The 25,842-nt window shown below is 32.5% G+C and overlaps 1 protein-coding gene across 3 annotated transcripts; it reads right to left on the bottom strand.

Annotated features, from left to right (window-relative positions):
• Positions 1 to 1,351: 1,351 nt before the first annotated feature.
• Positions 1,352 to 21,751, bottom strand: LOC107617544 (ketose-bisphosphate aldolase class-II family protein). 3 transcript variants are annotated; one of them, XM_088498487.1, is made up of 43 exons: positions 21,431 to 21,751; positions 21,201 to 21,319; positions 17,974 to 18,049; positions 17,052 to 17,132; positions 16,891 to 16,971; positions 16,202 to 16,278; positions 16,026 to 16,080; positions 15,855 to 15,903; positions 15,485 to 15,622; positions 14,735 to 14,813; positions 14,111 to 14,189; positions 13,959 to 14,008; positions 13,643 to 13,837; positions 12,893 to 12,968; positions 11,690 to 11,770; positions 11,517 to 11,597; positions 10,075 to 10,151; positions 9,935 to 9,989; positions 9,777 to 9,825; positions 9,443 to 9,580; positions 9,131 to 9,212; positions 8,941 to 9,019; positions 8,317 to 8,363; positions 7,517 to 7,728; positions 6,995 to 7,082; positions 6,529 to 6,648; positions 6,316 to 6,434; positions 6,156 to 6,228; positions 5,938 to 6,057; positions 5,722 to 5,790; positions 5,455 to 5,625; positions 5,325 to 5,372; positions 5,000 to 5,141; positions 4,545 to 4,642; positions 3,870 to 4,014; positions 3,670 to 3,758; positions 3,472 to 3,582; positions 3,291 to 3,365; positions 2,698 to 2,763; positions 2,361 to 2,549; positions 2,162 to 2,272; positions 1,928 to 2,008; positions 1,352 to 1,717 (listed from the first exon to the last, which is right to left on the bottom strand). In XM_088498487.1, exons 2-43 carry the CDS (start codon positions 21,300 to 21,302, stop codon positions 1,538 to 1,540), a joined length of 4,134 nt encoding a protein of 1,377 aa, XP_088354613.1. In that variant the 5' UTR covers positions 21,303 to 21,319; positions 21,431 to 21,751; the 3' UTR covers positions 1,352 to 1,537. The 3 variants fall into 3 exon arrangements, with proteins under 3 accessions (XP_088354613.1, XP_088354614.1, XP_088354612.1); XM_088498488.1 differs by having other exon boundaries at positions 21,201 to 21,310; XM_088498486.1 differs by having other exon boundaries at positions 21,201 to 21,339; positions 21,431 to 21,749.
• Positions 21,752 to 25,842: the final 4,091 nt, after the last annotated feature.

Below are 25,842 nucleotides of genomic sequence, written 5' to 3'. Positions count from 1 at the left end.
AACCCTCTCGGCGGCGACGAGGTTTGTCGTCGGGTATATGGAGCTCTCCCTAAGTTGCCACCTTTGGCCTGCAGACTCACCAAACCTCGTCTCCATTTCATCAAACCCTCTCGTCGGCATCGTTTCTTTCGCTGGGCATATGGGGTTCTCAGTCAGTCGTCGTCATTGCGATAAAGACCCTTCCAAGCTTGTCCCCATTTGATTGTCGGACTGAGGATGGTGACCATCAGAACAGCCGTCAGTGCTTTTTGGGATATGGGTTTTGTGTTACATACTTTTTTTGGGGAACGACGGTAGCCCACGTTCGAAAACCCATAGTGAACAAAAAAAGGTAACCCATTTCTAACCCCAAAAAAAATAAATCGGAAATTATAACTCAAACCGAAAAAACCATGGTATACCGGTTCACAAATAAACAAAATTTTGGGCCAAACCTATAATTTCTATCAAATACTGTACGGATGCCATCCTAGCCATCCAAACGGCATCTTTCCATCTGGTCCATCATGGTCTTGAATATACTTTCCCCACCAAAGACAAAGCCATCTTTTTATTCGTCTTAGACTTGATATTTGTAGTTTTGTACTTATAAGCATATCAATTATTCCTATACTATCGATGTTGACACCATTCTTTTTTTTATTCTATAACTTCTTCCTTTAATTTCTCTATTACTAATACTCCATTATTAAAGACAATCTTATTTCTACATTTTCATATGCACCATACTAAAGAAAAAAAAAATCATTCACACTCCTTCACATCTTTCCTTATCTCCAAACCTCAAAGCATTTTTTAGTGGTTTCAGGCAAACCCAATTCACATTTTTTGGTAAATTATAATTTTTACCCTTTGATTAATAAAGAAAACAAAATACTTAAGGATATTAACATAATTTTATTTTATTATAATTTTCTCTTTTTTCATTTTTTTTTTTCGTCCAAACAAAAGAAAAATTTCACTCTATTTTCATTCTATTAATTTTCTCTTCTTCTAAACAATAGAGAAAAAGTCTACTTTTCTTTTTATTTTCTTTCCTCTTATTTTTTTTCACTCATTTTCTTTCTTTTTATTTTCTATCATTCATCCAAACAATATGTAAGTTTCTGTAATTTTAAGATTTATATTAAAATATATTTATATTTTTATTAAGACTCAAGATTTTTGTTTTCGGTCAGGAGACTCAAGACTGGTTAGTGTTAGTAGTCATAAAAGACTTGAGCAGTGAATCCTAAGAGGTTTTATTTGGCAGAAAATTTTTTCGAATAATTCTCCAAGGTAAAAAACTAAAAAAAGCAATTCAGTAATGGTCATTGGTATATGAATGTAGGTACAAGGCAAGTTTAAGGGATTTGGAAATATTATTATTATTATTATTATTATTATTATTATTATTATTATTATTATTGAAGAAAATAATGAGATCCATGATGTTATTAAATTCTTATTAGAAGGCAATACAGCAGCAAAAACCATACATGATTGATAATCTGCAATGGAATCCTAGCTACTTCGTCGGCTTGCAAACATGCAGAAATCATGCCTTTCCTGCTGAACCAAAGAGATGCATCTTTTCTGCAACCACAGCTTTCATGGCTTCCTTTGCAGAGGCCATAACATGAACTAGATCTTTCTGGAGAGTATTGAGGGAATCCATGTAGGCCTTCCTTACTTCAGTATTAACATTGAACTTCCTAACACCAAGGTTTATGCATTCCTGTCAAGAATTAAAGAGGGGGTTGGCACTATAAATTGATAAAATAAGGATAATTTGTTGCATGATTAGGGTAACTTCCAAATATTGTAATGTATACCAATTTTGTAACTTGAGCTCAATGCACAAAGCATGCTAAAGTTTAATTTGACTGACAAAAACATAAAAAGGGGAAACACTGAGAATCGTGACGTATCACAACTATAACGGTACCTTAACAAGTTCTTCGGATAAGCCAGATGCTCCATGAAGCACCAGGAAAACTCCTTTCTTCAAGCTCAATGCATGCAGTTCCTAAACAAATTTAGAACTCAGTTTCAGAATTGATGAAAAAACATGAATTTCTGTTCAGGTAGTCTTCAAAGTTTTATATTCTTTTTTTCTTTTAAGAAAATGATAGTATATAATAAAGTTTCATAAAGAATATGATTAGAGAATTATTACTACCTTCAGTAAATCAAATTTGAGATTTGGACCACTTGCAGGGTATTTTCCATGCACATTTCCTATACACACTGCCAAAGCATCTATGCCGGTCTCATCGATGAATTTTTCTGCCTGAAATTGACGAGAACAACGTTAACAGATTTAGCAATTTCAAGCACAGAAGAAAATTTGAGTTGATAGCATAGAGGAAGATAATAACCATCTTAACATCTGTTAGCTTTGCTTCATATTCTTCCACAGTCAAATCATCTTCCGTCCCAGACAACCTTCCTAGCTCAGCTTCAACCAATATCCCTTTCGAGTGAGCCAGCAGTGATATAAATTTTGTGTATGCAGTGTTTTCATTGAAGGGAAGATGTGAACCATCTACCATCACAGAATTGAATCCCTAATATCATTGCATCACAGATGCAGTTTCAACTTAGAGAATTATGGAGATCATAAAGCAATAACTAAACATGAATGCACCGCATCATTTTTGTGATTAAAATGGTTTCTATAAGCAGGAAAGTAAGTTTTCCAAACGTGCAAATTACCAGATCAAGAGCTTCCACAAGATCTTGCTTTGAAGTTCCATGGTCAAAGTGAACAGTAATCGGGACCTGCCACATATATACATGATTATGCAGTGAGATTTAAGCTACTTCAACTAACAGTTATCTAAAACATATCTTTGCGCTCAACTCATAGGTATTCCATATAACTTGGTAAGCATATAAATAAACAACTTGATTTGAATATTTTCAGAATTGGAGATAATTGAGTAGTGTGTATGTTCATGCCTTATTTAAGTAGATAAGGATGAACAGGGGCTACTTAAAAGACCATATAGCTATGACTCTACTTAAAAACATTAATATTTGATGTACTGATAAATAGCTATGATTTCCTTAATATAACACCATCATTTGTTTTCTTGTTTCTTTGGTTTGATCCTGAATACTGAAAACTAATATTTCAAACTTTATAAATTCAACTTCTAAGATTTTCATCATTAAAATTTGTTATATGAATTTCAAAGTTAAACATTTGCTGTTATCAATCATGGCTTCATTCCAGCTTAGCGATGACCATTGCATTTTGTATTTCACTTGAGATACTCGATTATTAAGAATATAACGCCACTTACACTGGCTTGCTCTGCAGCAGAAATGCAACAAGCAACCAAGGGAATTCCTCCTTGCTTCAAGGCACCAGGATGGATCTGAAGATATTATATAACAAGAATTCAAAACAAGTTTAGAGGAACCAAGTTCTTATGAGAGAAAATAGAACAACTTTGAAAGTCACTTAAGATGATTATTTCTGACCTGTAATATAGCAGGACTTTGTTCTTCCTCTGCTGCAGAAATAACAGCCTCAACTCCTTCCAAATTATAGACATTAAATGCTCCAACAGCATACCCTCCCTTTTCAGCATTCTTTAATCGAAAAAAAAGAAAATATTGATAACATTAATTGGTATCAAGGAGAATCAGTAGAAAAACCTTGAAGCGCCGATTCCTTACGCTAAGAATCTCCTTTGTTGATGTAAGTCTGACTGGATGAGTCCAGGACTTGACTACTTCAGCCAAAGCTCTGCTATCACCAACATTGCCTAACAAAGGCAGATTTCTTTGATGGTAAAGAAGAATATTGAAGAATAAAGGATACAGATTTTACAGCAGCGGATGCTCAAAAAAGAAAAAAGCTGGGAAAATCAACTTACCAGGAAAGACAATGTATGGAACTCCTGGATGCCTACTTTCTGGTCCTAATTGCCACAAGGGAATGCCAGCAAGTGCTTGTCCAACTATCTTAGCACATCTAGCACCAAGGGCTTTTGTAGCAAGGTCTGAAGAAGTAATACCACCCTAAAAAGGTATTATATGTGAGTGTTTGACTAAAACCTTAAGGCCTGTCAGAAAAGACAGTAAAGGATATAGGACCAGGTCTAGCATCCCCAAACAGATTTGTGAGTAAATATCAAGATGCAAGAAATTATATTATGTAACTTGTAGAAAACAGTCGAGGAGTTTTTCATACACAATAAGAATTTTTTAGTACCAGCTATAATACAAACTCAATAAACAAAACTAAAGTGTTTTTAAAGGAATAAGTTCTAGCACTCTCGAGCATAAAATCTTGTGTAGGCTTTTTTTAAAGTGTCACTAAATTTTTTTATGGGATTTGTTCCTCAATAACTTCATTTCTCAAGTAATCAACCTTGTCTTGGTGCATATCTAAAACCTTGTCATGTGACTATACTGTGGCAAAACATATAATTCCGACCCAGATAGTGTAGCGCCTATTTTGGAATATGAAAGGAAAAAAGACAAGGAAAAAAGGAATATGAAATTTTTCATACCAAAATGCAGGTTGACTAAGTCCTTTAAACATGTACCTTTGCAAGTATATAGCGAGGTTTTGTAGTTATTCTTTTCACTATTTCCACCAAAGCAGAGCTCACTTTAAAATTAATGTTCAAACTTTCAGACGCAGCTGCACATTTGAAAATAAAATGAAAGATTAGATTGATGGACATGAAATTATATTTCTAACATTTAAAAGCACTTTGCTGTGGCTATTTAGAAGTTCAGATGAAGAACAACGGTAAGCTATCTTAGGATGATATAGAAAGCTGATAGAGTCAGGATTATTAATAATTTAATAGTAGGCTTGGGATTGTACTAGTAACAATAGAACTTGACCTGATTGGAAAACAAGTGAATTAGGCTACTGTATTATTGAAGATCATCTTACTATTAATGTCATAATATAGTTCTCTTTTTCTCTAACCCTATGCCTATAATTGAGGTGGAGAGAAGATAAAGAAAAGGAAAATGGAGAAAGACAAACTTTTTCCAGTTATGAGATTCCGGCTGGTCATTATAAGGGTGTCTTTATGAGCTTTAAGGTATGCATCTGCTAATTCAGCTGCTCGACTGACTTCCTCCTCCCGCTCCTCGACAGGCCTCATTGCAAGTTTTTCAACTGAGACCTATTTAAGAAAGATCATATTAGGCTGAAAAATAATTTTGGAAAGAAAGTATTTTCGTTAGGCACAAAGCTAATGCCTTTGATAAAAGTTAACAAAAATATATATATTATAAGTTACACCATGAAAGGAACAATGATGGATTCATAATAAAATGGCAAAAAGGAAATTTAAGATGTCAATCACCTCAATGCTTTTCAAGAACTGACCACACTGTAATTTAAGTTCTTCAACCTGTGGATAAACGTGCATGAGCGCAAAATGGGTATGCCAAGGAGACTTGATTTGAATAATTTATCAAAATTTCATTTTCCACCTGCTTTGTTGTTTTTGGAACATATGATCCCACAACTATCAAACCACCGTTCCTTTCTCTAGTAATTCCTAGATCCTTTGGCAATATTGGGGGCCTTGAGATAATTCCAATTCGGGAAGAAACAAAACTAGCAGCAGTACGACATAAGAAGTGTTTTCCCATCAATTCTGCCTGTTAACAGGACAAAACAATAAAGCAGCATTAACATCTGTAAACAATCATGCAAAAGGGCCAAATAAATACAATTAACATGAAATGAAATTCTACCTTGATCATTCCAAGTGCAAATACAGCCATGTCTCTTTCACTAGCTGCATTAACTACACATGCTGAACCCTGCTTTTACAATAGAAACACAGTAAGGGGACTGGTAATAGACACACACTAATTCATAATATTCTAACAAGACAAAATCAAGTCACTGGTTTTCTTCTTATAACTTAAGAATGTAGAAACTAAAGTGCATTATCAATTTCTGTATACCTTTTTCAGACTGCATAGATGCTGGCAAACTGCATCTGGTCCTCCTTTCCTCAAAAGTTCAATGGAAACAGATGCAACAGTGGATGCAGGTATTCGACCACCAGTCTTCTCTTCTACCCACTAATTGGATAAAGATCTTTTAAAAAATTTATTCTATGCCAATATCAAAATAAAAGTCAGCACAATCCAGTAATAAAAAGGAACAAAGAGGCTTTTACATCACGCAGATTCGAAGATTTGTAGCCAAAGGCAGCATCTTTAGCAAACTCTGTGTCCCCTGCAGGAACAAGCCTGCAGACAAAAAGTGAAGTAAGCAAGGTTTCTAATGTCCATCCCTAATTCCTTTCAACCAAGTTAATGAAGAATGGCAAGACATACGTATCAGAATCAGCAACATAGTGTATGTCATTGATAGTGTAGCGGCCTCCTTGAAGGAAAAAGGAACAAATTATCCATGCATCCATTTCACCTAACACCGAAACAGCAGCATCTGGTTCCTGTGCACAATAACTGAGTGTCATTTTGCATATTGAATCATAAGTATCATCATTGACTGGAACATATTGTTAAGCTAAAGAATATCATTCTTGCCTCAGGAAAATGGCCACGCAAAGTTGAGTCTCCCCTCAAAACAATTGTATAATCAATGTTGTCAACTGTTTTTGCTGCAGTGTCTAGATTTCTGCATATCTCTGTTATCAGTGCACTGGCCTGTCAAAGATTAAAATGAAATATTACAAAATTGATAGAAGACCATATTGCTGACTATTGAAATATCCAATAACGTTAACCATGGATAATTTATAATTCAGGTTGCTTTTTCAGGGATTACTAATAGAGTAGATACTTGAATGCTGGAATTACTATAGCTCTAAATTTATTTATCTCAAACCTTGCTTGTTTTACCTTTGGATATGATTCTTATTAATTCATGCATGATTATAAGTGGACTTATTGCAGAATGGAGACAGATAAGAAGAGTTTTTTATTTTTATTTTTTTAATTTTCCTATAACATTTATGAATTTACTGGTGCAAATGAAAAGATATTTATTTACCTTCTCAGAACTCAGTGACCTGGAGTTTGTCAAAATGAAAAAGCACTTTGGACCTTTTCTAAACTGCCCAGTCAGTGATTCGATACTCCTGCAGAAGAACATACCCAACTGAGTAACTTGAGAATTCTCTTCAGGCAGGATTTCTTAATTTCAGCTCCCAATCTCGTGATCAAAGTATAATCGATTGAGAATAAATGGCAGCCTGGTGCACAAGCATCCCGGACAATGAGTCTGGGAAAAGGCCGTACCCAAAGGGTGTAATGTAAGCAGCCTAACTTAATGATTACATCAATGATTGATTCTACGGCTTGAACTTGTGACCTTGAGGTCACATGGAGACAACTCAACTGTTGCTCTAAGGCTCCCCCTCAATGGATTTGGAATATGAATGAGAAATAGAACTAATTGAACTACCTTGCCCGAGGAAGTTTGGTTTAAGATATTACTATGCGGCTCATTATCAACAGTAGCATTGATTATGCCAAAAGGGTAGAATGACAAAAGGATATGAAGTTCACGTACCATTCTGTTAATACCTCTATATCATGAACAGTTTGTGTTCCTGTTGGATCATCATCAAGGACTACCAAAATCTTGGAACTTTTTTCAGTAAGTTTTTGTATGTCAAGGAGAGGATCTTGAGGCCACTCAGGTGGAAGAGAATGCAACACAATGTCTTTCCTCAGAACCTGGAGTTTCCCTTCAACTCTGACACCAGTTAGTGTCTCATAAACCTGTATAGTTGAAACAGCCCTTCTGAATTATTCAGTCGTTGTGTTTATCACATATTAAGGAAATGTGGATCATCTGTAAATATGGTTTGTGATGTAATATGACTAGAAACCAATATCATAGAAAATCTCAAATAAATAATGCAATAGGAAAAGACAAAACAGAAATCTATAGATGACTGGTGATTATATCATCATGTAAACAATTGCAACAATTTTCAACATCCAATAGAAATCCAGTCATATTTAACTAAGAGAGTGTTTGGTATTTGTGTTTTTTTCATAATCAGTTGATACGATTGTGTTAAACATTTCCTTAACAAAATATTGAAAAGAGGAAGCAGAACATAACAGTGTTGCATTCTTCAATTACTGGTTAAAAAAGCATGCCAACTGAAAATTTAAACAGAAAAAAACCTTATAAATTGTCATCTATATCCTAAACAAATCAAACCATGTGTAACTACTTTGATAGAGCTGCTTAAGATTACAAAACATTTTGAGCATGCTAATTGCATCTTATTTGATTCCAATGTATCAGAAAATAAAATAAATTTAGAGGTTCTGTTGGTCAGCATTAGTTGCTCATACCTTAACCACACCAGCATCATCTTGCCGTCCCCAACCAGCAGCAGAACCTACACAGAAACATAAAGCATTTGAGACAGTACTTATCCTAACAGTATTATTCAAGTCAATACTTTTCTTCCCTATTTCCAGGCTCCTTTCTGCCATGTAAATGCTTCATTTTTCTTGTTTTGCAGAGGATAGCAACATGGACACTTAAATTTCAGCCGTCCCAAAGTATTCAAATCAGTTCTAGTAGCATGGTCCGGGTGGCTTATTATTTACATATATGAATAGTGCTATCCTCCTTCATATTGACATTGTCTGTCATATGCAGAAGATTTGATTTCCACGAATTTTTCAACTGTTTAAGATAGCAGGATCCTAATTTATGTGACATAAAGGTCACTGGAAAATATGAGCATGAAGAATTATATCCTAAATGTACATCCTTTGTTCATCAGCCAATACATCAAATGGACAAGCTCAATTTCCTCCCCCTTTTCTTCCTTTAATTTTATATGATATAATTCATAAACAAAACTTCATTGCAATTTCCTGTTTCTTATTTATGTTGAATAAAATGGAATATTGATGATCAAGTTGAAGTGAAGGAAACATAAACCCATATATATTGCATTAGAGCACCTGACAGATACAGTTGATGAGCAATAGTTGATAATTGAAGTGGAACTTTCAAAGAAGCTGATTCACGAGTAACGATCCCCTGAATATGAGAATATATATTAATAGCACAATATTATGACAACTTATTTGAAAAAAGTGTTACACTAACATTCCTGCCAAACAGTGAAAAAAAAATTTTACTGATGCTGACCATGTCCTTCACAAAGATATCAAGTGCTGAATATGGTGTGTAATCATTATCTAGCATGTGTGGGACACGATTTTCAAGCATCCTGCAACAGTAGAGAGAAAAATTGTTTTAAAAATTAAGATATGATAATAGAAATCACTCTATGACAAATTCTTTTGAAACAGCCATGAGAAGAGTACCAAGAGTAGCAACACAACCATAACCACACATGATTGATTATGAATGTGACTATAAAGCAAGCAAGTTCTTTAAATTTTTTTTAAGGTCAAAGAGGGAACAACAGAGAACAATCACTTCATGGAGGACACATACCAGGATGTACCCCCACTAATTGTAATAAAATCAAACAACAGTCTTGTATTCAGACCCAGTTTTGCTGCAAATGCCATTGCCTCAGCAGCTGATGCTATGTGAACTCCAGCAAGCAATTGGTTAACCATCTTTATACCACTAGAGAACAAAATACACCAAAATTATATCATTAGACATTCATTTGAGATAAAATTTACTATGTCCACTCAATTTCATTGTCAACTTGAATCACATTTATCATTGCATTACTTATCTCAAGCAGATAAAAAGCAGTACTAGCCAAAGGACAAAAATGGATAAAGAACCCCTGACTCATAATTAACTAAAAAAATACCTTCCAGCACCACAGCCACCTTTAATAATGTAAAGCTTCTCACTTAAGGCTGATCACAAAAAACTCAAAATCAATTAAAAGTGATTATTGAATTTACTGCAACCCCAGAATCAAAATTAAAATTTTGCATTTTATGATAAACACTTATTAGTTATTACCTGCTAAGACTAAACCAACACTCTTAAGAGCATCATCGGATCCCGAAGCCATTATCTGGGAAATAGACAAGATTTGAGTTACTCAGTTCATAAATGATGAGGGGAATTTCAAAAAAAGTCCCAAAGATGAAATTTCTGACCGTAAGTGTTCCCATTGAGGCCCTCTTAACTCCACCAGAAACAGGGGCATCCACTAACTTCAAACTTTTACCCTCATCTGCGTTATATTCAGTTCAACGGTCACAACCACATCCTTCAATAAAAGCATAAAAGGGTGCAGCGCTAAACTAAAAAAAACATTCAAACTGCAGAAAATAACATCCGTTCTGGTAAGCAGAAACATGGACAAGGCAATATTAGCATAATTCTCAGCCATGCTTTACTTTCATTGCAGAGAAGAATTTTATCTGTTAGTGAATAAACAACCTAAAAGAGTTCATATTTTACACATTTAAATTTGTATTGTCAAATAATTTCTAAAAAATTGAAGTGAATTCATGAGAATGCAAGAGAAAGTACAAATTTCCTTTAGAGCTTTAAGCATTAGCAAACATTTATACAACATTTTGTGTAAAAGTTATATAACTTCAGTCAGGAGCATCTAATGTGGCATGTTATAGTCTATGATTGCAGTAGTCTGCTGCTGTTAATTTTGAGAGAAAATGACAAATAGGTCTTTGACCTTTTGGCCTGTAGATATTTAAGTCCCCGAAGATTTGAAAATACATTTAAGTCCCTGACCTTCTCAAAATCTGAACACATTAATCCCTCTGTTCACTTGGGTCTGTCAAACCCAACGGAAAAATCAAATGTGTCTCCGTTGTACTAATCTGGCCAATGCGGATGCAAACGTGGGAGAGTTTTTAAAATAGGATAAATTAGACCCAGGGATCGATGTGTCCAGATTAAAGAGGTCAGAGACTTAAATGTATTTTCAAATCTTCAAAGACTTAAATGTCCACATACTAAAAAATTAGGGATCAATTTGTCCTTTTCTCTAATTTTTAAGCATGGCTCTCGCAGACATTCGTCACTTACTAAAATTCATTAGGCATATTGGGTGGTTGAGCGTTCAACTTAAGATTGTAAATAAGAAAATATTCCCATCAATTCCACAAAAGTACAAACTATCAGCAGAAAAATATCTACTTCTCATTAATATTTTTTAATTCAAAATATACTTTATTAAATATCTAGCTTCATTTTACACATCCATTTGCATGACACCAATAATGTGACAGATAACTTCTACCTCTTTAACATTCTCTAAATCATAATGCATCTTTCTTCTGTCTCTTGATTAGTTAGAGATTTACAGCCAATAAAAAAAATCATGCAAGTTATCTTTTGACTTGTATTTATATCTACTAAGATACTTTTAACTAGGAGAATCAACTCTGACTAGTTCTCCTTCTACTTGTACGGGGCAGTATTCACTCATTAAAATTTAGGCCACATTTTAAGAGTAGCCAATTTAGATGGGAAAATTCACTCTTCTTCTGCATATAAAGAAAGGAAGAAAAAAAAAATTCTGATATCAAATACAGATCACATAACCATGTATCTGGGAGTAGTAACTCACTATGCAATCTGCGCTCTAGCTGACTCACATATGCCGGAGAAACAGTAGAAGAAAGAATTATAGATGCTCCCGGTGAAAGAGCTACATAATGCAGAAAGAAGGATTAGTATATTTTGTTTTTTTTTTTTTTGGGGGGGGGGGGGGGGGGGGACTATTGAGAAATTTATATGCACCTGAAACTGCACCAGATTCTCCATACAATACATTTTCTGCTTGTGCTTCGTTTGCAACCATGATTATGAGAACATCAACATCTGAAAGAAATAATATGTAAATATTTATGTGCTTGAGATTTTCATTTTTCACTTTTTCTTTTTTGGACAAATGTAGAATGTTGTTTTTTGTAAGGAAAAGACAGCATTAAAAGACAAAATAAAACAAAAGAATTCAATAAATTATGTATACACTTTTCTTTTGCCTTCTCGGATGTAATTTACATGAAATTTTCTTAGTCCTAATACCTATAGCAAAGAAGTTTATGATGATATTTTGTTGACTATTACACTGTATCAAAATTAATCCCTTTCTCAAATAATTTTAATTTTGATACAGTTTGTCAACGGAAAAGATTTTTAGAAGTCATCTCATCATGAACTGTCACATCATTTAAATTAGGGTAAACAAACTTTTAGTCCCTTTAAAATTAAGGTTAAATATTGCATGTATTTGTGCAATTAAGGACAAGTATGATTGGCTTACAACTAGTGTGGAATTACACTAAAGGTCATCTCTAAGCTCAAACTTTTTGAAACTAGTCTTAGAGATGCTTACTGATCAAATCTAAGAGTCCATACCATAGTGCATTTTTTTTTTCCGATGACATCGTCTTTATGGGAGAATCACAGAAAGATTTAAACGAGAAGCTAGATTTGAGGAGACTAGCTTTGAAAGTGCATGATTTGCGCACAAGTCGCATTAAAATGGAGTATATGGGAAGAAAATTCATTATGGGAAGAGAAAACACCAACCCAGAAGTGAAAATTAGAGAAAACAATATACCACAAGTAAAACGAATTAAGTATCTTGGCTCTATTATTTGGAACAATGGAGAAATAGAGGATGACGTAAACCATAAGATTCAAGAGGGTTGGTTACAATGGTGGAGTGTTTAAAGCTTTATATGCAACAAAAATTAACTTTACAAGGTGGATAAATGCATTAATAACAAAATCCATGGTAAGTGTCAACTTCATTTGCCATGGCATACCAGCTTAGGAAAGCAATTCCAACCATGACCAATGTATCAGGCTTTTCATTTCTAGACTAGAAGCTGGATTGAAAGGAATGAATTTATTCACCATCTCGTACACTAATCGAATTGTACGAGCTTATTTGTAGTTGTAGGTTTGTAAGTATGCATTAAAATACTAATTTACCTTTACTCACTTCAGCTGGAGAGTTCCCAATAAAGCCACCAGCATTTGCAAATCGTGTTAGAGTTGGTTTATACACCTAGAAGCAAAAACAGAAGTATTGGAAAGAAGCTTATGGTGCTCATTTTACTTTCTGTCATGATATATAAATAAAATTTTATCACAGTAGCATCCAGATCATGCACAAATACGTAATGGACTCTGCACACATTAATGCAAAGAAAAATATCAATGTGCCTGCATATGTGAAAAACACAATGGATGACAAAGTTAGAGGGACAGAACACATGAAGATACATAAACATTGAAGCACAAGCATGCTGCTAAACTCTTAATAGAATATGGTAAGAACAAGGTTTAGTCAAATAAATCGGTGCTTGTGCATCTTGACCCAGATGAACTTTTAATATTGATATTGATGCATGCCACTTCAATTGTTTTGTTACAATTATTGTAAAATATGCTGGTACCTTGCCTTCTTCACCCATATCCTTATTAAAACATAAATAACTTTTCAATGTCTTAAAGTTCTCAGAAATGAATACACTATGATCTGACTTTAGATTTTCAGTTTCTGAAAGAAAAGTTGAAATTTACTTGTGGATTTCAATGCTGTTGATCATGTAGGAAAATGTTTGCATTGCTTGCTAAGATGGTTCCCAACTCACTGCCATGATACTACCATCAATTTTTGGAACAAATTTTCCATTTGTTCAATGCAATATAGATAAAGAATTGAAAGTGAGGAATTACATCAAAACCATTGACGCTGAACTTTGAATTCACCAAATGAGTTGCCATGCCAAATCCCATTGCTCCAAGGCCTACAAAACCAACTCTTCTCCCACTCTTAGAATCCGAAGTGATTTCCGATGCCAATTGTTCAGGGCTATATAAATCTTCATTTGCAGCATCTGAAACTTTTACTCCATAAATTTTCTCCCAAACCTATCAAGAAAATGATGAAGAAATATCTAAAGAAAAAAAAAAAACATATATCCAGGAAAAAATATGAAAGCTAAAAATTAATCTTTTTAATTGAAATTTGCTGAAACAGATGTCCATTTACCTTAATTAATGATGTACTATCATCTTCTCCACAAGAAACATTTGAGATCCCTGAAATGTGAATTTGGTGAATCATGTGAGCTGAAAGAGCTAGGTTGTTCTTAATGAAATGGATCATCAAAATCACTGTTTAGTTTTCAAAGATTTTTGTACCATGAATAAGTTGTTGATGAGTGGTAGCCAAAAGTGGAAGTGGAAAAGTAAGTGACTTGGCCATATCCAAAATGATTTCCTTGAATAAAGAACAGTCAATAGCCATAATGAAAATATCAAGTATTAAAAAGAATAACAATAACCATAAGAATTAAAAACATAAAGTTAAAAGAGCCAATTTTGAAAATCAAAAGACATTAATACAAATATACAATATTGTAGCTCTTTTCCAACCAGAAAGAAACAAGCAGTGAATGTTTTATATCACTAGCACTTCTACTCCTCACATGAGAGCTTTCTGGTGTTAGAGCATGTAAAAAGTACAGTTCTGATCAAGCCCTGTGCTAAAACTAAAATTTAATTTGAAGAAGGCAAGCGGTTGGAATCAAACTCTGTTTCACTTGGTCATAAACTTGCTCATAATACCATAGTATTTAATTTATCATGATGTGTAATCTCGTACATAATAAATTTATCATAACGTGTCAAAATTGAATTGAAGTCCATATGTTACTCAATCAACCAATGATAGACTAAAATATGTCAGTAGCATAACCATTCGACAAGCCAAAACACATGGTAAATGTACAAAATTTAGCTGCTTTTGATCTCTATTAATCTTACCAAGTCCTTAACAATAGTGTTTAGAATTTGATGCTTAATCTCTCCCTTTAACAAAAGAGGAACATTATTCTTGAAAACCCTACAAAAGAAATGAAACAATCACATCCTACAATAAGTGGGGAGGGGAAAAAAAGTGGGAAGGAGGATCAGAAAAAAGTAAGTTAAATGCAAAAGTTGTTTAAATGAAATATTTAAATAGCACATTTTGGTATCAGCATTCAGCTGGTGAAAAAACAACTTTTGGAATGCTAGGAATTAGAATTCACTCAAGAGTTGAATTCTTTTTCTTGCTTTGGAACAACTAAAAATGAATAGTTTGAATTCCGTTGAGAATTCCAATTCTCATTTTTCCTTCATTTGTAAATCAGACCAAAAGGGGTCTGATTTCCAAATCCACTCACACACTCTTTAAATTTGGATTCTATTCTATTAATATATTATAGTCATTTCAAATCATGGAATTGAGTTTCAAATAGAAATGAATTCTTTTCTTAAAGGAAATAGAATTCTTTTCTCATGTTAAATGGTTTCCAAACAAGCTCAGAAATAAATAAAATGGGTTATAATGTCAAGTTTCCTTTTTCAATAAATTTTAAGCCTATTTTCCTGCCTTAAATTTGTTTTCCCCAAAAAAATATAGTTATGCAATGATACACATCTAAAAGCATCCACATGAACACGCATGCGTGTAAGATTTTTTTTTTTTTTCTTTACTTGGAGTTGCCTATTTCATACTAATCAAACACACACCATGAATTTCCAGCGGCGTTGGAAATGATATCATATATTATCCATGGGTGAATTCCAGCTTTGGCACCAAGAGAGAGAGCCTCCACTGAAGCAATGAAGTGAATTCCCTCAAGCAACTCAGTAACCATTTTAACCTTACTGCAATGCAAAAAGATTGGTAAGATTCAATAAAAATGCTAATACAGCCAACAAGACAGGACATCCTACAACAGAAGTTAGCTTGGTTGGTTAAGACATTATCAGAGCAATTTAGGACCATTATCTAAGTTCATCATGAAAACATCAACAAATAGATGAACTAAAAGGAGCATTTGAAAAATTGTATCTAATAATATAAAGTAGGTTTGGCAAGACCAAAGAAAGAAATAACCTGCCACCACCAATTTCACCCTCAAAAGTGAAAAGCTTTTCACACATTGCTGTCCAAAAAGAGAGAGACAATTAGCTAATATAAAAATATATTAAAAAGAATTACACTTTTCTTTAAGACATAAAAGTCAAGTTCGATTATAATATAACTAAATAGATCTCAATGCATTACCAGAAAGCACAGGCCGAGCCTTTGCAATGGCATCCAGTCTTCCTGATGATGCAATCTATAGTTCGCGCATCAACAATTAATGTAAGGTATATTGGCTAATCATAAGCAGGAAGCTTGTGCATTTTAAAACTCAGCACGAAATCATAATTACAATCAAAATAAGAACAATAACTTACAGTGATTTTTCCATTTAAAGCATCAGACCTCCCAAGAGAGACATATGCATCAACAATGTAATTTATCTCATGAATTTCTACAAGATAAATAAATATGTTTATGACCTGTAACAATACATCACTAAATTCATCCCCCCTCCCCCCTTTCCCCCCTAAAAAAAAACAGAAAAATTGACAATATCATTCTAGAAATACGCAAGTTGAGTGTACAAAGTGTTTACCAAAATACCCAAGAGTAAATAAAATTGCAAAATTAATAGCCACTTTTGTGCCTCAGTGAGAAAAAATAAATAAAACAAAATAAGAACTCTGTGGATACATCAGAAAAATGAATACAAAAACTTTTTATTAGTCTTCACTCTCCATTAGCATCATTGACCCAACATTAGTATCCAGACCACAACAAATAATGTGAAATCCCTTAAACTTTTTTCACTTCTGTTTTAGTAACAATGCAATAGAAACATCACATATGTGAAAGGGAAATTGAACTCACAATATCGGAATATCCTCAAATGACCGACTATCAGTCTATCATGAGTCATGACAAGTGAAAATATTTACAGTGATCAAGGGGTTAATTGATTAACTCTAATTCCAAAAGTATGAGAATGTGATGAGTTGTTAGGAACTCCTTTTATGAAGAATCAACCCATCATATAGAGCCAAATTATCAAAGCAGATGTTACCTGCCAGTTCCTTCTCCAACTTTTGGAGAACTGATGGTGATATAGTTGAACGGAGGATTAGAACTGTATCCGATTTTAGACCTGCATATCCCAAAAAAAGAATTTTCTTTACAGGAACCATGATCCTTGGAAATAAATAAGTCTAAAAGCTTCATAGAGACCTTTCAAAACACCCTCTTCTCCAAAAATTAGATCTTTAGTTTGATCCGCATGGCATATTAGGACCACTAAAGCTGTTACATCTGCAAGCCAGAAAGCGAAAAAAAAAAAGCATTAGAAAGGAGTCAATATAACAGTGTAATTTACATAAATTTTTACAGGCAGTGGAACAGTTAGCACAACTATTCCTTTCATTTTCTTCAAGAGACCATTACAATCCCAATAATAACTATTAATATTAAGAATTATTCTAAAGAATCTCTTTCTGAAGTCATGCAAAATAATAAACTGCTTAACTCAGTAGCTAAAAGATATAGGAGACCAGATTATATTCAGTACAAGATGTTTCTTGAACAAAGTTCATAACTTGATTACCATTCAGAAGTAATTATCTCAGAAGTTTAACTTCATTACTGCAAGTCATATAGATTTAGATACTAAACCTGCTTTAGCTTTGCAGTTAACAAACTTCAGAGACAAGTTGTCTACAAGATTCTATTTATGAAACCATAATAAGAGGAAGATGCACTAAAAATTGTTGAACTCAATAAACTTACATATTTTCATGTTAAAAATTAAGAGATAAGCATCTTGTCACTAAAAAAACCACCCAACTGTACATACGTACTAGTTTCTGCTTTTGTTTGATTATTGCCTCTCATAAATCAAAGATTCATTATAACTTTATAAGTTTTAGAATGAGAATGCTGACCACTGCTGCCCAACTCAATCCCTCATATCATAACAAGATTTGATTATGAATTTAAAACCAAATTTGTTATTTAATTTGAAATGATATTATACATCACAAGAATTTTAAAACAGGATACTACCATATTAGTAACCATAGCAAAGCTTACGAGAACATGTAAATCTAACAATATTTATGAAATAGTCAACAATACAGCTGAGATATCCATTTACCTCTTCCCACTTCCAAAGGGCTTGAACATCTGCGTCCTCCAAGCTTTAAAAGTTCATCTATGCTGGAATCACTTATCTACAGAGAAATTCATTTCACTTCAATTAAAAATTTGTAAACAGTAACATAGCATTGCTATGAAAGAAGTTTCAACAAAAAGCAGAAACATAATAAAATAAACAAATAAATACATAAGAAAGAAAAAACAATTTCTTTGGGTATATATGGTTAATTGACACAATTTAACAAGTCATTATCTCTTGCCTGATAAATGATAATAGCTATTTGTTTACCAGACGGCAATTCTGTGTAACCAAATTGTGATGTATTTTTTTGTTTGCACCCTTGGCAACTAAAAGCTTAGCAACATTCAGTTATTGTGGTAAGTCAAGATAAGTTATTATGTTAAACTCAACATTAAATCCTTGAGTGCTAGAATTTTGATACTGATAACCAGATACTCTAGGATTATACTGGTTGTGGTTGTGATTGTTGAGAATGGATATCCGACGTGTTTATTTTGTATATTTGGATTATACTGTTTATTTTATCATTTTTGGCCAACACTTGGCCAGAAATAATTTGTCCTCATATTTATAGACGTTTTGCACACAAGAAGTATATAATTTGCATCTATATTTACCAGAGTTTTGCACACATAAATTAATACAGTTTATACTCACATTTTTCAGAATTCGCACACATGAACTAGTAAAATTTATTTATTAAAAACAATTTAGTATTTGTGCTGACCGAATGATAGTTAAAAATACTAAAAATTACTGGCCCCAAGAATTTCTCTTAAGTTTAATCTTTATTATACTTGCTAAGGTCGTAAAATCTTGTGACATTTGGCACTCAGTAATACATGTAGCTCAGTTGGGAAACAACCTGGAAGTTGCTTGAATTATTAGAAGTAAGAGATGTTACTACATGCCACACACATTTGTCTTCATTGATTCATAAAGTTCCTATCATCAAAGCTAACATCCGGAATATCTATGAAATAAAAGAGAAATGTACATGGAAGTGCTTTCATCTTTTCGCAACGTTTTTGAATTTTTTAAAGTCATATTTTCCTTCTGTGACAATTCTATATTGTTCTATCATGGCGTGACCTAAAACCATGCATACATGTTAATGAGAATCATCTAAACACGTTTTCAAAGTTTTTAGTATCGTTGTTATAATAAAAGGAAAATGCAGGCACAAGAAATGTCTCAAGTATTAATATGGAATAAAATTACTATACCTCTATCTGAAAGCAATTGTTCAATTTTAAATAGGCTCATAAATATAAAATAAAAATAAAAATTTCAATTTAAGAAAATTTTATATTTATGTTAAAAAAATTAACTTCACTAAATTTCCTGTTTATAAGTTATCTCTTTTTTCGGTACATTAATATTTGAGTCACATAACAATTATTTTGAGATTTTAAGAACTACTACATAAATATTTGATATTGTAAATTTAACTATTTGTAATTTTGGTTCTCATATATATTTTTTTCTTTTTTCTATTTTTTTTAAAAGTCAGTGAAACTGGTTTCTTCTATTATCCTAGATTCAGATCAATTTGAAAATTTATTAAAGCTTTAAAGGATTTTAGATTAGAATACCAAAACTCCAAAAGAAATAAAATACAACTTTGTTTTAACCACATTTTGGTTTCTAAATCTCAAGAAGATTTTTGCCATTTGCACGATTTAAATCTACAATCATTGATTTTGAAACTCAAGAATTTACCATTTTAGTTAATATCATATTGATTAATATTACAACTCTGATTATTCTTAAATTATAATACATATTTAATAAATGATTTATTAATCCACTAGTGATCATAATAATATAATCACCAAAAATCCTTCTCCAAAGAGATTAAGTAAATAAATATAATAATATTAAAAAGTAAAAATTATAATTCTTTTTAGTGATTATTAAAAATTATAATTGATGCAAGGTAGATCCGTTTATTATTTATTAAGTAAACTATTAAAATGGTATCTAAAAATTTATTTTCTTAACAAAAATAATTCAAAAAGATACGAAAAAACAAATAAATTCTCAAATTACTTAAAAACATGACAAAAATGATAAAAAGATATTAATTTTTTATATTTGACAACGAATTTTAATCGGAGTAATGCGAAAATATTTATGTAATTATTTAAATGATACATGTAAAAAATGGAGTAAAATTTTACCAAAATATCTCTTTTTATTTTTTTTTTCAAAAATTTTATATCAATATAAAAAAGCAAAAAATTCACATGAGAAATTCTAAAGATAATTTTTTTTTTAAATTATATTCGCAAAAAATTCATTTCAACCCTTGAACTCTAAAGTTTTTTAAAATATATATGGCTCATTTTTATTACCATTTTAAATTTTTTGAAAAAGCTCATTTATTTAGTACCAACGTATTAATTATATATCAACAATATTTGAAAGACAACAAAAAAATCAATCAAAACAGTCTAAACTTACTTTATGTAGTATTTATTAATTATTACTACAGTTAATAAATACTAAATAAAATAAATTTTGACTTTTTTTCTTTTTAATATTATTATTGTTTTTTAAATTGGTTTTTCTTCTACTCACCAAAAAAAATTGGTTTTCTTCTTTTTATTTTGAACTATGAAATTGGATTATATACAGATTGAAAAAAGAAACGCATAATTAATTATAAACATTTAACAATATATACAACCAAATACAAGTAATTAGATTGTAATATTTAAATATGTGAAGTTAATAATTAAAAATTATTAAATAATTTAATTAAATTATTAATAACTTTTAATTATCAATTTTATAAACAAATACCTGCATCTAAATTTTCACTTATATCTACTCACTACTCAGTACATGCTCATGCCATTTACAGAAGGTGCAATATTTACTTTAGTATATGCTCGGGAAATAAGTTGCAATTATGAAAAGTTTTGACTTTTGACCAATCAGAACACATTAAAAAAGAACGGTGCGATTTCTTCGCCATGTTACTGCGCCAACGGTACCCACAACAATAGTGGACCAACAGAGAGAGAGAGAGAATGTTGAGGAACTGAGGAAGAAAGAGAGACTCGTGATCCCTTTTTGGTTTTTGCAGCCAAAAACAAGAGTTACTATGTACCGATTTGGGAATAAGAGTGAGTGGCACTATCACTAACCAAAATTATCAAATTTAATTAAATAAATAAAGGCATAAAGTGAAGAACCTCAAAAGCTTGAACTGCATAGCCATGGCGAATAAGCGAAGACGCCATCTGCAAGCTCAAATCGTCCAACCCAACGAACCCGACAACTTGGCGATTCGCCATTGCAGCACCTGAAACTTCTAATCCGAACCTCTCAGAGCTAATTGAATTGACAGAAGAACACAAATTAATAAATAGTAGATGGAAAGAGGAAGGAGGTTATGGAAGAAAGGAAAGAGGGAGGAAATTACTTGCGCAGTTTTTTTTGTTTTGTGAGTAGTGATTATTTGTCCCTACAAAGCAAGTGATTGCTGTGTCGCCTTCTTTCGCCTTTATTTCTTGATTCAATCATCAATCTCATGTACCGTGCGATTTCAATGTGTCAGCGATTAACTGATTATTTATGTCTTCATCGAAGAAAGCATTATCAAAATTATTTAATTAATTAACTATCCGAACGTTTAAAGTGTGATTAAAAAATTATGTATATAAAGAATCATATTATTTTCTTCTCATGCAGTGACAGGTAATTGGTAGTTTCGTACAAAAGTGAGAAAGAAACATTGAAGCATATTCAAAAGACATGATCCAATACCATATAATGATGCTGAGTCACTTCCTCGTCATGTACTCCATCTAGAGGTGATGTTCATGGGCCTATATGTTCCAAAAAAATAAAAATCAAAGAAGCCATGATACCCAATAATTTTTTAGCCGAACGAAAATCCGGTTTAGAAGCTTCACTCACCTTATGTTATAAAAAAGCAATTAAGCACCATCAATTTGTTCTGTGTGTAAGTCTAAGGATCACGACTGCAGCCGAGGCTTTGGATAAATGGCAGCATCATCTCCTTCACTAGAAACTGCATTCAAATTTGAATTCTCAATGAAGAATTAAAATTCGAATTTGGATCTTTTAAATTTTGAATTTGTACATTAGAGGATAAAATGTGGTTTTTTATTCTTAAATAATTTCTCTCTGATATTTATTTTTGGTCCCACCTATAAAATAAATGGTGAGAGATCACATTTTAGTATTTTGAAATTCAAAATTTAGAGAATCTAAATCCATAAAATCATACTAATAGTAATTATAATAGTGTGTTGTGTAAGACCAAAAAACAAAAAAAAGATCACTACTCATAAGAGCAATGATGCTCTTACCGCAAAACGCCATAAACATAATCTAAAATATAATTTTTTTTTTTTTTTAGTGTCAAACCAAATATAGTAATGTGTCTATCAATTTATTTGTTCCGAATTAAATATGTATAATAATAATTATAATAATTATTATTAATTAAGATAGTAAATAATATTTTTTATGGGGTTTTAGAAAATAAAATTATACACCAAGCATCTCTCATAATTTAACTAAATCTTTTAAATAATAAAAAATACTATGTACATTAAAATCAATTACTAAAACTAATCATTATATATTTATATATTTTAATTTATTTTTAATATATATTTTATAGTAATAACTAATTTTAGTTTTTTTGTTAGATTATAAAATATGTTAATTCATAATTTTAGTTAAATATTATCTCTTACAGTTACAAAATTCATATTATTATTCTCTATTTCAATTTTAGTGACAAATTTTTTTTTTCTAAATTTGTCGTAACTAATTAATTATATATTCAATAGAAATGATTAATAAATATTATTATTTTTATTGATATGGCTCATCCTTAAAGGCTCATTGCTAAGTATGGAGTGCTGCACACCTTGTTAATTCATTAAATCTGAATTCTTTATTTATTATATTTTATTTGAATGGTCTGGATTTAAAAAGGTAACCTTATAATCAGGTTAACCATTTTTTTTTATAAATTTTAGATTTTTTTTATAAGTTTCAAATATTGGGCTGAAGTCTAAAACAAAAAAATAGTATATAAATATTAAAAGGGGCTGGGCTACACATACAAGCTTACAAGCTTACAAGTTGGCCCAGCCCAAATAGAAGCCACGCGCATAAAGAGAGATAACATGGCGCGTCAAAATCACGCACTCAATACTACAACCGTTATGTATGAGAAACTCTTCCACTTCTTCCACTTCTCAAAACGCTTCGAAAACAAGGAAACCCTTCCATTTTCGAGCGAAAATCAAAGTTCAAAATATACAAATCGTTCTTCGAAACCTCCATCAAAACACCATCAAACTCTCCGTGAAGAATCTGAAGCAAAGCAACAACACTCAACGTAAGTTCGTTAAGATTCCTGTATATTTTACTTTTCTTCTACGTCGTTCTTCTAGGGTTTACTTCTTGCTTCTTTGTTACACTGTTCTAAGTTCTACGTCGTTCTTCTAAGTTCTACGTTCTTGTTCTAAGTTCTCCTACTATTGTTGTTGATTTTTGGGGGTTTATTCCGTAGATTGGGGGTGTATACTGCTTGAACTTGTAATGTGGCTTGATATTGAAGCATGTTTGACTGATATATATGGATGTATCTGAATAATATCTATGGGTGTATCTCACTGTTATCAATGGGTGTATCTGATTCTTACATATGGGTGTATCTTACTGTTATCAATGGGTGTATCTGACTCATATATGCGTGTATCTTACTGATATCTCAATTAATTTGATATTGAAGCATGTTTGAGTGATACTTGACTGATATAAATGGATTTATCTGAATCATATCTATGGGTGTATCTCACTGTTATCAATGAGTGTATCTGAATCATATCTATGGGTGTATCTTACTGTTATTAATGGGTGTATCTGACTCATATATATGGGTGTATCTTACTGATGTCTTTGGGTGTATTTTTCATTTCAGAGAAAATGGCAGCAAGAAAACAAACAAAAGACCTTAAGTGTGCCACACATCTCCTGAGTGATAAGTTCAGAAACATGACTGAGGAGAAGAAGGCAATTGTAAGGGATCTCGGATTCGGTGGGTTGATGCACATTCCACCACTAAGGGTGGATCACCAACTCTTAAGGGAACTGGCAAACAACTTCAAACTTGGGGAGAACAGACTGAAGACATGATATGGTTCTTTCCAAATAACACCAAAAACAATAGGTGATGCGCTTGGCATCAATGCAACAGGTAACTAGCTCAAAATTATAGGTGTATATTAAGTTGATGCTTGGGTGTATTTAAGGTTGATGCTTGGGTGTATTTGAACCGACTTTGATACTTTGTTGTTTTCCTTTTTGTAGGAAATCTGTTTCTTGAGAAAGTTGAGTATAAGCAACTTTCTAATGATGACAAAATAATTTATAGAAGATTCCAGGGTAAGACCCTCAAAAGTCTTACCGATGAAATGATGGAAATTGGCGTTGGCAACGAAGAGGAACGCCTGATGTTCAAGAGGATATTCATCCTCTACATACAGATGGCGTTCCTTTTGCCAACGACGATAAACAAAATATCACCCGTGCACGTGGCCCCAATTTTTAAGATGGACGGCATGTCGGAAAGAAACTGGGGGGGCCATGTTTTGACCTTCATGATCAAGGGCATCACAGACTACCAGGAGAAGAAGAAGAAGGCAATTGATGGCTGCCTCTTTGCCCTGATGATAATATACTTTCATCTTTCAGAAAACAAAGGCAAGAAGAGGGCTGAAAGACCACCAAAGCCTTGGATTGCCAACTGGACTAAGGAGCAGTTGGTGGAAAGAATGACTGCAGAAAGAGAGAAAATTTTGGTAAGTAAACATAATATGTTGCTTGTATTTTATTTACCTGAATGCTGCTAGCTAAAATATCTAATGTTTCAGGGGATTGTGAAGATGGCGGAGACAAGAGCAAGAGAAAAAATGAAAAAAAAAAGAAAAAAAAGAAAAAAAACAAGAAATAAAAAAAACAAAAAAAAGGAAGGCGAGTCCAACATCGTCTTCGGAGACAGAAACAGCTACTGACAGTGACACTTCTACCTCTGAGTCTGAGACTCAAGAAGACTTAGAGGATTCAGGAAGAAAACACCCCAGCAAAAAGGGAAAAAAGTAAGTACCATACTTGGGTGTAATTTCTTTTTCGAGTTGGGTGTATTTTGTTGATCACGTTGGGTGTGTGTAGTTTATTAAGCTGGGTGTGTTCGTTTGCTGCGTTGGGTGTATATTGTATATTCAGTTGGGTGTATCTTGTGAATTCATTTGGGTGTATTTTTAGTATGTTCTAAATAATGATTGTTTGCCTTCCAGAATGGACTCCAGAAAAAGAAAGCAGAGGCAAGAGGAGTCAGATTCTGATTCAGAATCTGAATCTGAACCAAGTGATGAGTAATGTCCTGAAATTATTACTCCTTTCTTTTGGCTTCATTATAAAGATTTCGTGTATTAACTGAAGTGTCTATTATTAACTTATAGGAGCGAAGAATCATCACCTGCAGAGAAGGAGAAGAAAAAGGAAAAAACAAAAACAACACCAAAAAAGTAAGCACTTCTTTGCATAATATTCTGTGATAAAATTAATTTTTTATTTCTGATTGGTACTCTTTTTTTTCCACCCAGAACACAACCAAAAAAGAAAAAAGTTGTTGTGGAGGATTCACCTCCTAAAGAAGATCAATACTTTGACGGGTACAGTACCTCGTAAGCTATATTACCGTCTATCATCGTAATTATTTTTGTTAACGTCTTCTTTTATGAATGTAGTGAGACATATGAAATATCAAGTGACGAACTAGATGAATGG

Source organism: Arachis ipaensis, chromosome B9 (assembly GCF_059453495.1).
Source record: "Arachis ipaensis isolate K30076 ecotype BB chromosome B9, ASM5945349v1, whole genome shotgun sequence".
In the NCBI taxonomy this organism is placed as follows: Eukaryota; Viridiplantae; Streptophyta; class Magnoliopsida; order Fabales; family Fabaceae; genus Arachis; species Arachis ipaensis.
The sequence above is the reverse complement of the archived record's forward strand: the minus strand, read 5'-3'. Positions and strand labels throughout refer to the sequence as shown.

What these genes read in the sequence shown, in the direction of transcription:
- LOC107617544 (XM_088498487.1), bottom strand. Translation starts at nt 21,302, where the DNA reads ATGGCGAATCGCCAAGTTGTCGGGTTCGTTGGGTTGGACGATTTGAGC. An exon ending in TGCGTGGCCATTTTCCTGAG is followed by an intron (nt 6,435 to 6,528) that starts GCAAGAATGATA and finishes TATTGTGCACAG; the next exon opens with GAACCAGATGCTGCTGTTTC. An exon ending in TATCCGAAGAACTTGTTAAG is followed by an intron (nt 1,718 to 1,927) that starts GTACCGTTATAG and finishes AATTCTTGACAG; the next exon opens with GAATGCATAAACCTTGGTGT.